The sequence below is a fragment of the Colobus angolensis genome, unplaced genomic scaffold (genome assembly GCF_000951035.1).
Source record: "Colobus angolensis palliatus isolate OR3802 unplaced genomic scaffold, Cang.pa_1.0 Scaffold61, whole genome shotgun sequence".
Taxonomy (NCBI): Eukaryota; Metazoa; Chordata; class Mammalia; order Primates; family Cercopithecidae; genus Colobus; species Colobus angolensis.
The window spans coordinates 4,539,865-4,552,320 of record NW_012119710.1 but is presented as its reverse complement, the minus strand read 5'-3'; the positions used below and the strand labels follow the sequence as shown (position 1 = coordinate 4,552,320).

Genomic DNA, 12,456 nt, shown 5'->3' with positions numbered 1-12,456 from the left:
GTGTTGGCCAGGCTAGTCTCGAACTCCTGACCCCAGGTGATCCGCCCACCTTGACCTCCCAAAGTGCTGGGATTACAGGCGTGAGCCACCACACCCAGCCTTGCTCACTGTTTTATCCTCAGTCCACCATATGATTCCAGGAGCCTCTTCAGTCTCTGAATTGTGGTCAACAATTAATGACACCTTTTATGTGCCAGTCCCCGGGCTGGGGGCCCCAAGTAGAGTGAGCCATTTCCCTGCCCTAGACAGGTTAAGTTAGGCTTCCGGGGGTAGAGGAGGGGAGGGCTCTGCCTAAGCTGTGCCCTCACCCGCATCTTGGGCTTCCTGTGCCCTAGCTTTGACAGTGAGAAGGCTGGGGACCGGGAGGTGCAGAGGACAATGCTGGAGCTTCTGAACCAGCTGGATGGCTTCCAGCCCAACACCCAAGTTAAGGTAAGTATTAGCACTCCCAGGCGAAGAAGATGAGGCTCAGAGGTCAGGAGCTGTCAGGCCCCCAGCTAGCGAGTGGTGGAGCTGGAATAAGAATTGGGATCTGTCTTTAACATCCCATGTGTCTCACCTGCACTCTGGGGGCTGCCTCTCTGCCTTTTTTGACCGTGTCTGCCCATCTGTGAGCACTTTGCTCCTTTGTTCAAGTTATGGCTTCTCTTCCTCAGGTAATTGCAGCCACAAACAGGGTGGACATTCTGGACCCCGCCCTGCTCCGCTCGGGGCGCCTGGACCGCAAGATCGAGTTCCCAATGCCCAACGAGGAGGCCCGAGCCAGAATCATGCAGATCCACTCCCGAAAGATGAACGTCAGGTGAGCAGGGGTACAGGCAGGGCACAGAGACCTGGATAGGCGCAGGAGGAGGATGTCTCTGCCGCGCTTCTCTCTACTGAGCTTCCCCAGCCTCCACGACCACCACCTGTCCGGCCCCAGGCACACACAGCACCGTTCCACACCCCAGCCTCCGTTTCTCTCCAGTTGCCTGATGTAGCATCTTGCCAGGGCCCAGGTCATAATTCTGGGTGCTCTGCTCCTTAGACTTCACCCCTCCTCTGAAGGCACAGAGGCTGGAGGCACTCATTTTCCCTGCCTCACACCTCAGCCCATGAGCACAGGCCAGGCATGGCCGGGGCCAGATGGACTTGAGTTCAGATATGTACGACTCTCAGCAGGTGGCATGCCCTCTCAGCCTCACTTCTTATTTGGGACTTGGGGATGATAGCACCGGTTTCACAGGGTTGTGGCAAGGATTAGATGTGACAGTGTCAAGCACAGTGCTGGCACAGGATGAGGACAGCAGGGCCTGCTGAGCTGGGGGACCATCTTTTGTCCCCACATACCCCTGCTCCCCTGCCTCATGCCAAGTCAGTCCCTGGAGTCTCAAATGCAGGTTTCTAGAAGGCCAGAGCTCAAAAGACCCTAGAAATAACCTGGTATAACCTGCATTAACTTCCTCCCTTTGTCCCCCACATCTTGTACTGAGAAGAAAACAAGGTGCATTGATTGGGTAAGGAACTTGCCTCTGATCTCAGGGCGACTTGACTTTGTTGCTTGACAGGGCCAGGGGAGGACATTTGGCCCCTCTGCCCACTCCACATGAGCCACTGAGCCTGTGGTATCTGTCCTCTCCCCAGTCCTGACGTGAACTATGAGGAGCTGGCCCGCTGCACAGATGACTTCAACGGGGCCCAGTGCAAGGCTGTGTGTGTGGAAGCGGTGAGTGGTCAGGCGGGGTGGGTGCGTCGCTTTGTGCCTTCTTGCCCCCTTCTTGGACAGGATGGGGGCATTTGACTGGTGGAGACAGCTGGGGGAAGAGGCCTGAGCCTCAGGGAACCAGGGAAGGCATTCAGGCGTTCAGACCTAGACTCTGTCTGTCCTGGCTGTAGGGCATGATTGCACTGCGCAGGGGTGCCACGGAGCTCACCCACGAGGACTACATGGAAGGCATCCTGGAGGTGCAGGCCAAGAAGAAAGCCAACCTGCAGTACTACGCCTAGGGCGCACCGGCCAGCCCCGGTCTCACGGCTGAAGTGCGCAATAAAAGATGGTTTAGGGTCCCTGCCGCTGCTTGTCTGCTTTCCCTGGGCTCTGGCTGGAGGAGTGGGGGCATGTGCAGGAGGCCCCTTCCTCAGGTGCTGCAGCCTGGAAACCCTGAGACAGCCGTGGGCCCTACACCACTGGTCAGGGTGAGGCTTTCTGGTGCCACGCCTGGTGCTGCAGCTGCTGCCTGGGCCTTCATGCCCCTGCGAGCCCTCTCCCCCTGAGCACCGCTCTGCTCTGAGCTTTCAGAGGCTCATAGGCCTGCAGTTCCTGCACAGAGGACCTAGATAGAAGCCACGCTTTCCCTTTTGGCATTTTGGTGTCTGGCACTAGTCCTGGCCTCCTGGTAAAGCCAGGCTTGGGTTTAGGCTTTCAGCCTCCTCCCTCGTTTCCTGGCCGTTTCTCCAGACGCTCCCTTAGCTCTTTCTGTCCCTGTCTTTTGGCCAAAAACTGAGCCTGAACAGGATCCACTGGGAGCCCCTCTAGGACTCATCTGTCACACTGTGCTCCCCTCCCCCAGTTCGGCTGTCTCTTCACTCCAGCTGGCCCCTTGCCTTCCCTGGGTGCCCCTGCTTGGCTTCCCACTGACTCCTCAGCCCCCGCCTCAGGAGTCCAGCAGCACAGCCCCTGACGTGCTTCTAGTTCCGTCCCCTGCCCTGGACTCAGTTACCCCAGTCCTGCATTCCTGTTCCTTCTTCTAACCAGACGGCATTTGCTCCTGACCATGACACCCAAGTTCCCCCACAGGGACCACACCCACCGTGCTTTGGTTTCCTCATATCCAAAATGGGGCCCCCGGCCTCTTCCAGTGGGCCGTGATGCTCGCACGCACTGTCTGCCGTCCAGCAGGGCTTGGCACCCTGGCTGGCAGCCCTGAGTACCTGCATAGGTGAGGGGGGCAGCCGGCCAGGACGGCTGTGGTTCATTCCTTGGATCTGAGGCCAGGAGTCACTGGATCCTTGAGACAGTTATCTTACAGGATGTGTCGCAGCTAGGCGAAGCAAATACTATGTCATTTAAAAACGTTTTGCTGTTAGAAACATTGAGAGCCAAACACTCCCAGCTAAGGATGTCACTGGGGTTTCATATCCACCTTTCCCATGCTTCATGACACCACCCAGACTGCAGATCCTAGCCAGTGGACTATTGACAGCGGTCCTGGCTGGCCTGGGAGGGAGGAGGTGGACTGGGTACCCCCACCCACATTCTCTTGACAGGACTGGGGAAGCGGCGCCCTGTGCCTGGTGTTCTTCTACTCCACACCTTCAGAAGAGAGGGGGTGTGGTTTTGAATAAGGGTCCCATATTATCTTCTTTTTCTTTCTTTCTTTTTTTTTTTTTTTTGAGACAGAGTCTCGCTCTGTCGCCTGGGCTGGGGTGCAGTGGCCACATCTCAGCTCACTGCAAGCTCCGCCTCCCGGGTTTATGCCATTCTCCTGCCTCAGCCTCCGAGTAGCTGGGACTACAGGCGCCCGCCACCTCGTCCGGCTAGTTTTTTTGTATTTTTTAGTAGAGACGGGGTTTCACCGTGTTAGCCAGGATGGTCTCAATCTCCTGACCTCGTGATCCGCCCGTCTCGGCCTCCCAAAGTGCTGGGATTACAGGCTTAAGCCACCGCGCCCAGCCTTCTTTTTCTTTCTTATTTTTGAGACTGGGTCTTGCTCTATCACCCAGGCTGGAGTGCAGTGGTGCGATCTCATCTGACTGCAGCCTCCGCCTCCCAGGTTCAAACAATTCTCCTGCCTCAGCTTCCTGAGTAGCTGGGATTACAGGCACCTGCCACTGCACCTGGCTAATTTTTGTCTTTCAGTAGAGACAGGGGTTTCCCCATATTGGCCAGGCTGGTCTCGAACTCCTGACCTTGTCATCTTTGGCTTCCCAAAGTTCTGGGATTACAGGCATGAGCCACCATACCCGGCCTCTCTTTTTTAAGCAAATGAGAGCTTAATTAATTAGAGGCCAAACCTGGAGATGACTTTGTGGCTGGAGCTTCCTTCCCTGGTTACATTTTCAGTGAGGGGGAATGGGGGGCAGGTAGGGAAAATGCTGTGGCTTGCAATCCTATAAAATAAGGACAGCACCCTAACTGGGTGTGGTGGCTCACACCTGTAAGCCCAACACTTTGGGAGGCTGAGGCGGGCAGATCACAAGGTCAGGAGTTCAAGACCAGCCTGGCCAATATGGTGAAACCCCATGTCTACTAAAAATATTTTAAAAATTAGCCAGGCGTGGTGGCAGGTGCCTGTAATCCCAGCTACTTGGGAGGCTGAGGCAGGAGTAATTGTTTGAACCCAGGAGGTGGAGGTTGCAGTGAGCCGAGACCGCACCACTGCACTCCAGCCTGGGTGACAAAGTGAGACTCTCAAAAAAAGAAATAAGGACAGCGTCCTGGAGTTGGTGGTGGTGAGGGACTAAAATGGCATAGGGCCAGGCTCGTATAGGTGCTCCGTCATTATTGGAATAAAAAGCCAGGAAGACATGGAATGTTCAGAGACGCACTGCAGGGGTGACAGTTCAGAGACGGGGGACTGGCAGTGGCAATGAGGAAGGCCCTGCATGGCCATGGAAGGCCGTGCAGAACCAAGGCAGCCAGTGTGTGGATAATATTTATTTGTATCGTCTATAGAACAAATATTTACAGATACAAACGGAATCACAGCAAAGTTGCTATAAAACCACCCAGACCTCTCAATGGCCACTTCTGAAAACATCCACGGTCAAGGGCAGGGCCAGGCCTGGCTGTGCAGTGGGCCAGCTGAGTACCTGGGCGTCAGCCAAGGGAAATGCTTGGGGATTATGGCTTCAGCACTCTCCCGGAGCACATTCCTGAGCGCTGACAACTAGGAGCCCTCACCGCCCCCACCTACCCCAACCCCAGTGGGGAAGGAAAGGGGCCTGAGCTGGGGAGAGCAGCCTGGGCTCGCTCTCTGCCTGCTCCAGGAGTCCCTGGCCTCTGTGCTGGCAGGAGCGTCCCTGAGCTGGACCAGGAGGCCTCTCTGGCCTGCGGCTGCTCCCTGCCCAGCAGGCTGCTGTTTGGCAGCTGGAGGTGGCATGAGCTGCTGGTGCTGCCAGGGTGTGTTGACCAGGAATGAGCTCCCAGGGCGGGCAGCCCTGAGGGAAGGGTCTTAGGGAGCGCCTCCCAGCTCACTGCTAGGAGCTGGGGACTGTCAGTACTGAGTGGGGCTGGGGTACACGAGCACCTGCCTCTCCTTTCTTTGGTTTAGAGGTGGGAAAGGAAGGGCCAGGAAAAGGGAGAGAAGCCGCCCCAGCCTTAGCCCCTAGGCCGCCTGGGGACTGGCTGCGTGTGCAGAGGGGGCAGCAGGAGGTGGGCAGCTCCGGAGTTCCCTGCACCCTGGGATCCTTGGGCTACTCTCACTCCCGGGGTCCCGGCAGGGCAAGGCCTCTGCTTGGGACCAGTGCTGCTGTTCCTCGCTGCTCACTCCGGGAGGTGCAAGATGACAGGGTGGCAAGGAGAGGTAACCACAGCATGGCTGGGAACAGGCGCTACACTGGGCCCCGGACCCAGCACAGGGATCACAGTGTCGGTCTCGCACAGATGCCTCTGGCCACATGTGCACATCACACACATCCACGCACATCTCCCTCCTGTCTGGTGGGAGGCTCATTCTCTCTCGCAGGCACTCGCCCTCTCTGCCTCTCACATACGCAGTCACAGAGTGAATCCGAGCATCTTATTGCTGCAGGGGGCAGGGGCGTCAGGGCATCAGGGAAGGTTAATCCACGAAGATCGAGAACAGCACCATCACCACGATGCCCGCACAGAGCAGAAGCAGCTGCTGCAGGGAGCGCCTGTCGGGAGGGAACGGGGCTCACGGTGGAGGCATGGGCAGGGAGGAGCAGGAAGCTGCCAGGAGCCCCTCCCTCCTGAGTCTCTTAAGGGCCCTGTGAGTGGCAGTCCTCTTCCGCCAACAGGTCACTCACCACGGGTCCTCTTCTTCCAAGAGGTCAGGGAGCACGTTCACCAAGGCGATGTAGAGAAAGCCTCCAGAGGTGAAGGGCAGGACCCAGGCTGCCGTCTCCTCTGCAGCGGGAGAACACCCGACTGGGCACCCAGGGCACCGCGTATGCTCCCTGCCTCCCGGGCCTGGGGACCAGTGGTGAGGCAGCCAAATCCTTTGGCTGGTGCCCCTCTACTGATGCCACCCGCCACCACCACCCGCCATGCCCATACCTACTCCCTTGGGGGACTGGGTACAGATGGCAAAGCCGGCGCCCAGCAGGCCCCCCAGCGCTGTCGAGAGTTGCAGCTTGGCTGCGCTCCATCGGTCAAAGCCAGCCCGGAGCAGGATGGCAAAGTCGCCCACCTGAAGGGAGGTCCGGAGGTTCACCCTGCGCCTCAGCGGGGCCTGACGCCCTGAGTGCTCAGGTACGATACACACACTGAGCCCCCTGCCCTTCCCCACCCTACCCCTGGGACTCCCATCCTGAGTATGGCAGAGATGGCAGCTGCAGGCTGCTGGGGTGAGGAGCTCTGGTCCTCACAGCCCAGCCCCAGAGTGCCACACTGGGAAGGCCCACCCCCAAGCCCTCCTGAACTCCACACTCATGCTGACCATGGGCACTGCGGGGACCTTGGCCCCTGGGGGCTGCCCTACAAGCGCTCACCTCATGGGGGATCTCATGCAGGAGGATGGCCATGGTTGTCAGGAGCCCGATCTGCAGGGAGGGGAGCCGTGGCTGCAGGGTCTGTGTTGAGGGCTGGGCACCCCACTTGCCCACTCATTCCACAGAGGTTTACTCTGCTCTGAGCTGGCTCTGGGTGGGCACTGTGTTGGCCACTGGAAATACAGCAGTGACTAAAGGGGACAAGGAACCTGCCTTCACGAAGCTAGCGGTCTAGAGGGGAGAGATAGGACTCACACACTCACAGGCGCTGGGAAGGAAAGGATGGACAGGGTGCCCGGGGGAGCAGGCCCAGGGACCAAATTTAGATGAGGAGGTCAGCAAAGGCCTGGTGGAGGAGTCCATGTAAGTCGAGGCCCCAAGGATGAGTCGTCAGCCGCTCAAAGTGTGGGCGGGAGAACATTCCAGGCAGGGGGAACAGTGTGAGGTGGGAAGAAGCTCGGCCAGCTGCAGAGTAGGCCGCCCCTGGGCCAGAGGCCAGAGGGAGGAGGTGGAGGAAGAAGCATCTAGGAGCAGGCAGGGTCCACGCCTAGCAGCTCGATAGAGGCACCCAACAAGGAGTGCTAGGAACAGGAACAGACCAGGGCTCAGGATCAGAACGGTAGCGGCCAGGACAGCAGCAGGGAAGATGGGGATGAGGGTCTTAGATTTCTGAGGGCGCTGGCAATGGAGGGGCAAGAAGCAGAGACTCCAGACACAGGCGGGGTCCACATGGCTGCCACCAGAATCGCCAGAGCCCTACCAGCCCCAAGCCCCTCACCTTCTTGCTCACAAGGAAGCTGGCAGCCACAGCCAGCCCATGGGTGAAGTTGTCGATGGTGTTGGCCAGCAGGTTGAGGTAGCCGCTGACCTGGGAAGGAGGGAAGGCAGGAGGCAGGGCTGAGTGGGGCTGGCCACTCAGGGCTGTGCGGCTGCAGGGGCCCTGAGCAGGCCACTCACTTTGATGCTCCGGACCATGGCACCGAGGCCGGGCTCTGCGGCCGGCTGGGCCAGACAGTGGCCTCCATTGAGCGCAGCGGCAGCAGCAGTGGGGTCTTTGTTGGGGGCCTAGGGCCAGGAGAAGGAGGGAGAGGTGACATTAGATGCCCCCCACTCAGCCAGGGCAGACAGAAGGGGAGAGAGAGATGGAAAAAGAGAGACAGGGGGCCAGGCGCACTGGCTCACGCCTGTAATCCAGCACTTTGAGAGCCCAAGGCAGATGGATCACCTGAGGTCAGGAGTTCGAGACCAGCCTGGCCAACACGGTGAAACCCCACTTCTACTAAAAATACAAAAATTAGCCGGGCGTGGTGGTGCATGCCTGTAGTCCCAGCTACTCGGTAGGCTGAGGCAGAAGAATCGCTTGAACCTGGGAGGTAAAAGTTGCAGTGAGCCGAGATCATGCCACTGCACTCCAGCCTGGGTGACGGAGCGAGACTCTGTCTCAAAATAGGAAAAAAGAGGCCGGGCGCGGTGGCTCAAGCCTGTAATCCCAGCTATTTGGGAGGCTGAGGTGGGTGGATCACGAGGTCAGGAGATCGAGACCATCCTGGACAACATGGTGAAACCTTGTGTCTACTAAAAATACAAAAGTTAGCTGGGCATGGTGGCGCGTGCCTGTAGTCCCAGCTACTCGGGAGGCTAAGGGAGGAGAATCGCTTGAACCTGGAAGGCAGAGGTTGCAGTGAGCCGAGACGGCACCACTGGACTTCAGCCTGGGTGACAGAGTGAGACTCCGTCTCAAAAAAAAAAAAAAAAAAAAGACAGGAGCCCCTCTTTTTTCTAGCTAGAATTCTCTGCCACTCTATCAGCTGGGTGCCCCCAAACTCAACAAACCCTCCCCAACTGCTGTCACCATCAGGCTACCAGAACAAGCTACATCAGGGGCTAATGCTGTCACTCCCAAGGAAGGTGGCCCAGCCTCCCGCAGCTCCCAGGGGAGGGCCAGGAGACCCCTCTTTTCAGGGCTCAACTCAGAACCTGGGCCTCCAGGCCTCGGGCACCACCACAGAACAGAGGCTGATATATCCAGGCCCTTGGGTGTGGGGCCCACCTGGCTGGTCCCCTCCGACTTGCTGTCCAGGAACATCTTCTCCAACGCCAGGAAGGTCAGGATGCCAGCAATGACCCATAGCCCCAGCTGCTGCTGCTGCTGCAGGCTCTGCCCCTCACCACCTGCAGGGGGCGGCAAGGCCAGGCCAAGCCAGGGCCATAGGAGGGGGCCATTTGGAATGGGATCTCATCCAGGGCACCAGGGCAGTGACAAGGGTGGGTCGGGCAGCTGGGGCCTAGAACTCCCACTAAGGCCAGGGCCCTGAGACCGGGATGATGACCCTCCCTCCCTCCCTCCCAGGCCCCCACTCCTGGCACTGATACCCAGAATCCCTCTCCTGGTCATCCTGGCCATCCCTGGGCGTGGGCACCAGGCCCCCACTCCTGGCACTGTCTTGCCCCTGGCCTGTGGCCTCACTCACCAGGGCTGGTGCTGCATGTGTAGGCCCAGGCTTCGGGCAGCAGGTGCAGAAACACATTGCCCAAGAGTCCCCCCAGGGCGAAGCTGAGCAGCTGCTTCAGGCGCCAGGCCCCAGCTATAAGGGAGAGATGTGGGATCTGGGGGCCGACCCGCTGGAGCTCCTGGCCTGACCTCCATCCCACTCCACTCACTGGGCTCTTCCTGGGCCTGCAGAAGGCTAGAGATGGGTGGCTGCTCTTCCTGGGCCCCCCACCTCACAGCAGAAACACCACACCCTGCCAAATGCCCATAGGGCCACCACCACATCATGGTGAAGAGCTGACAGGTCCCAGCTCCCAACCCACTACCTGGCGACCTTGGCAGATGACTTTGGAGACTCAGTTTCTCCATCTGTAAATGGGGTCTTATGGGAATTATTATTTTATCTTTTGTTTTGAGACAGAGTCTCACTCTGTTGCTCAGGCTGGAGTACAGTGGCGTGATCTTGGCTCACTGCAACCTCTGTTCAAGCGATTCTCCTGCCTCAGCCTCCTAAGTAGCTGGGATTACAGGTGCGTGCCACCACATCTAGCTAATTTTTATATTTTTGGTAGAGATGGTGTGTCACCATGTTGGCCAGGCTGGTCTCGAACTCCTGACCTCAGGTGATCTGCCCACCTCAGCCTCCCAAACTGCTGGGATTACAGTCGTGAGCCTTTTATGGGCTCTTATGGGAATTAAATGACAATATGTATAGCAAGTGCTCAATAAGTGGGAATTTTTCTCAGCTGCTGTCACTCTCAGAAAAGTGGCAGAGATTTGGGGACTTGCAGCATCCAGAGTTGGAAGTCGCCTACCTGAAAGCCATGTTCAACCCTTTGGCTTGATAGAGAAACTGAGGCCTAGAGGACAGAGGCAGCTGAGTTTGGGGTGGGATCCCAGGGGAAACTGCTATTTCCTGGCTGGGTGACCTTGGGCTGGTCAAAGAACATCTCTGTGCCTGTGCATCCTCACTTGTAAAATGGAACTAATAATCCAAGTGCTCCCTGTACTGACCTCGCAGGGCTGCTCTGAAGGGTGAGCACACGCCTGACTGTGGCCCGAGCAGGGTCACAGCCGCCCTCAGCTCAGTGCCTGGCACAGAGCTGCTGGGTAACTATCTGGTAAGTGAATGGTTCCTGAGCATCCAGCAGGCAGCACCAGCCTCTGGGATGCTCGTTTCTAACAGATTCCCAGGGCCCTGGTCCACCCCTCTTGGGTGGGGGATAGGCAACATGCATTCTTAGCAGCTCCCTAGAGCTCTCCTGCGTGTTTTGTTACAACATGTTATTTATGAACGGGCCGTACATGCTCCTGGTACAAAAGGGTAGTCAGGGCAAAGCTCCCACCCGTGCCCACATCCCCATCTCCTGGACTCCCTCCCCAGGGGCAGGCCCTGCTACCAGGTGCTCATAGCTTCCTGGGGAAGCCAGAACCAGCCTAGATAACTCCTGAGAGTACCAAGGGGAGAAGTTCTATTCAATCCTCTCCCTCCATCTCAGACACTCTGTAACCCGGGGTCTCCTAAGAAGAGCAGCAGCGTGCTTCCCACACGCTGGCCGGCCCTGGGCGCCATCGGAGAGCCACCCACCTTCTGAGCGCAGCATGGTCCCCATCTCTAGGGGAATGACGAGCAACGGAAAGACCCCACTGAGCCCCACCATGAGGGAACCCAGGAGGGAGCAGATCCAGGTGTCCAGCCGCTCTCCGCTCAGCAGAGCCCCCCAGGACTCGCTTTCCTTGTTGTCCAGGCGGCAGGCCGTCGCAGTCCCCCGGCTCCGGAGGGCCGGCTGGGAACCCCCAGCCCTTCCCAAGAGCTCCAGGGCCAGGGCGGTGAGGAAGAGGAGCCTTGGGCCCGCCATGCCACAGCCAGGGCAGGGACATCCAGGCATGCCACGTACTGAAAAACACAAAGGCCACCTACATGAGCTGCCAGCCTTGGCCGCACACCTGCTTAGGAAACGTGGCGCCTCCCTCCTCCCTCCTCCCTCCAAGGGACCCTGGCATCCACCCTCCTGCTGTCCTTGCCAGAGCCTCTGAGCATCCAAATGCTGGGTGCACAGCAACGGGGCCCTGCGTCTTCATGCGCCACTCCCGAGCACCGCGTATTTTTTCCTTCTGAGCAGTTCCAGACTGTGTCAGCACCTCCGCCTGAGGCTAAACTTTCCCTAATGACAGGGTGAGGCGCTGGCTGGCTCTCCTCAGCCACCGGCGGCCCAGCCCAGCCGGGTGTCTCTGGCTGCCAGGGGAGGCTCTGCCGCCCGCGACACCCCAGAGACCGAGGCTCCCCTTCTAAGGGGATGGAGTGGATTCAGAGAGACACACGTGGGGAAACTGAGCACCTGAGCCAGGGCAAGACCATCCACGCTTCTTCCTAGGACATGAGACCAATGTCCCCGGGGCACTGAGGGCGACAGGAGGTGGGGCTGATGAAGAAGGAGCCTTTAGCCAGGGGATGCCTCTCCCATGCAGAGAGCAGACTTTAGAGCCCCCGCGGTGAACTCTACACTGCACTTTGAGCTGTCTGACTCTGGGCAAATCTCTGAAGCCCCCCTCCCCGTCTGAACCTCAGTGCCCTCATCTGCAGGACAGGGATCAATATCATCTGCCTCAGCTGTGAGAATGAGATAAGCCTGAAAGTGCAGGTGGATGTGCATGAGAAGGCGCAGAAGCCTTGCCTGTGCCAGGGAAGGCCTGGAGCTCCCTGCAGCAGGAATGTGCCCAGCCGGCCGATCACAGGATGCAGACGTGAGTCAACCAAGCGAGAAGTTCCATCTGGAAACTTGGGCATGAGGTTTAAATGTGCTCTGCTCTGCCTCAGGCTGGCTGTGACCTTGAGCTGGTGACGTCCCTGCCTCAGTTTCCTCACCTTCTGATGGAGATAGGACGGGAAGAAAGCAGCTGCCTCTGGGTGGTGGCAGAGATGCCCATGTCTAGGACCTCCAGGCCTTAACTAATCAGGCACACTGATAAAGCCAGCGGGGCTCCACTGGGGACCACAGGCAAGACTGGGCCAGGCCGAGGCGGTCACGCAGAGGTGAGGGGACCACCGGTTAGCGGGAGGGAATACACTGAGAGTCCGAGGGGAGAGGAAAGGAGAGAGTGAGAGAGCCAGAGAGAGGCGGGTGGGACGCTGAGGGGACAGCGAGGGAGGGATGGGGCGCAGGGCGCAGAGCGATGAGGGAGAGGAGGCCGAGGTGGGCGAGCCTGACTCCCGGGTCCTGGGAGCCGGCCCAGGTCTGATGAGGACCAGTCAGACGGGGCGAGGGATCGGCTGGGTCCGTCACGCCCGGGACGCGGGCCCCGAGGGTCCG

At 58.8% G+C, this 12,456-nt stretch overlaps 2 protein-coding genes across 2 annotated transcripts in view; one reads left to right on the top strand and one right to left on the bottom strand.

Moving 5' to 3' along the window:
- PSMC3 (proteasome (prosome, macropain) 26S subunit, ATPase, 3) overlaps positions 1 to 2,052 on the top strand; it is an 8,142-nt gene extending 6,090 nt beyond the window's left edge. Inside the window, exons 9-12 of the mRNA XM_011963364.1 lie at positions 336 to 432; positions 657 to 802; positions 1,624 to 1,705; positions 1,876 to 2,052. Of these exons, the coding sequence (XP_011818754.1) occupies positions 336 to 432; positions 657 to 802; positions 1,624 to 1,705; positions 1,876 to 1,986 (436 nt within the window). The 3' untranslated portion in view covers positions 1,987 to 2,052. The remainder of the gene's footprint in view (positions 1 to 335; positions 433 to 656; positions 803 to 1,623; positions 1,706 to 1,875) is intronic.
- A 2,571-nt stretch (positions 2,053 to 4,623) lies between these two features.
- SLC39A13 (solute carrier family 39 (zinc transporter), member 13) lies at positions 4,624 to 11,545 on the bottom strand. The gene is made up of 10 exons (XM_011963361.1): positions 11,468 to 11,545; positions 10,734 to 11,042; positions 9,126 to 9,239; positions 8,705 to 8,826; positions 7,612 to 7,719; positions 7,433 to 7,522; positions 6,655 to 6,705; positions 6,221 to 6,353; positions 5,971 to 6,070; positions 4,624 to 5,838 (listed from the first exon to the last, which is right to left on the bottom strand). Exons 1-10 carry the CDS (start codon positions 11,502 to 11,504, stop codon positions 5,763 to 5,765), a joined length of 1,140 nt encoding a protein of 379 aa, XP_011818751.1. The 5' UTR covers positions 11,505 to 11,545; the 3' UTR covers positions 4,624 to 5,762.
- Between the last annotated feature and the right edge of the window lie 911 nt (positions 11,546 to 12,456).

Excerpts from the sequence above, each read along its gene's own strand:
- SLC39A13 (XM_011963361.1), bottom strand. The coding sequence starts at position 11,504 with ATGGTCTTGCCCTGGCTCAGGTGCTCAGTTTCCCCAC. Across the intron at positions 11,043-11,467 it reads CAGGTGCTCAGTTTCCCCAC|TACGTGGCATGCCTGGATGT; the intron begins GTGTGTCTCTCT and ends TGTGTTTTTCAG. Across the intron at positions 7,720-8,704 it reads AGTCGGAGGGGACCAGCCAG|GCCCCCAACAAAGACCCCAC; the intron begins GTGGGCCCCACA and ends TCCTGGCCCTAG.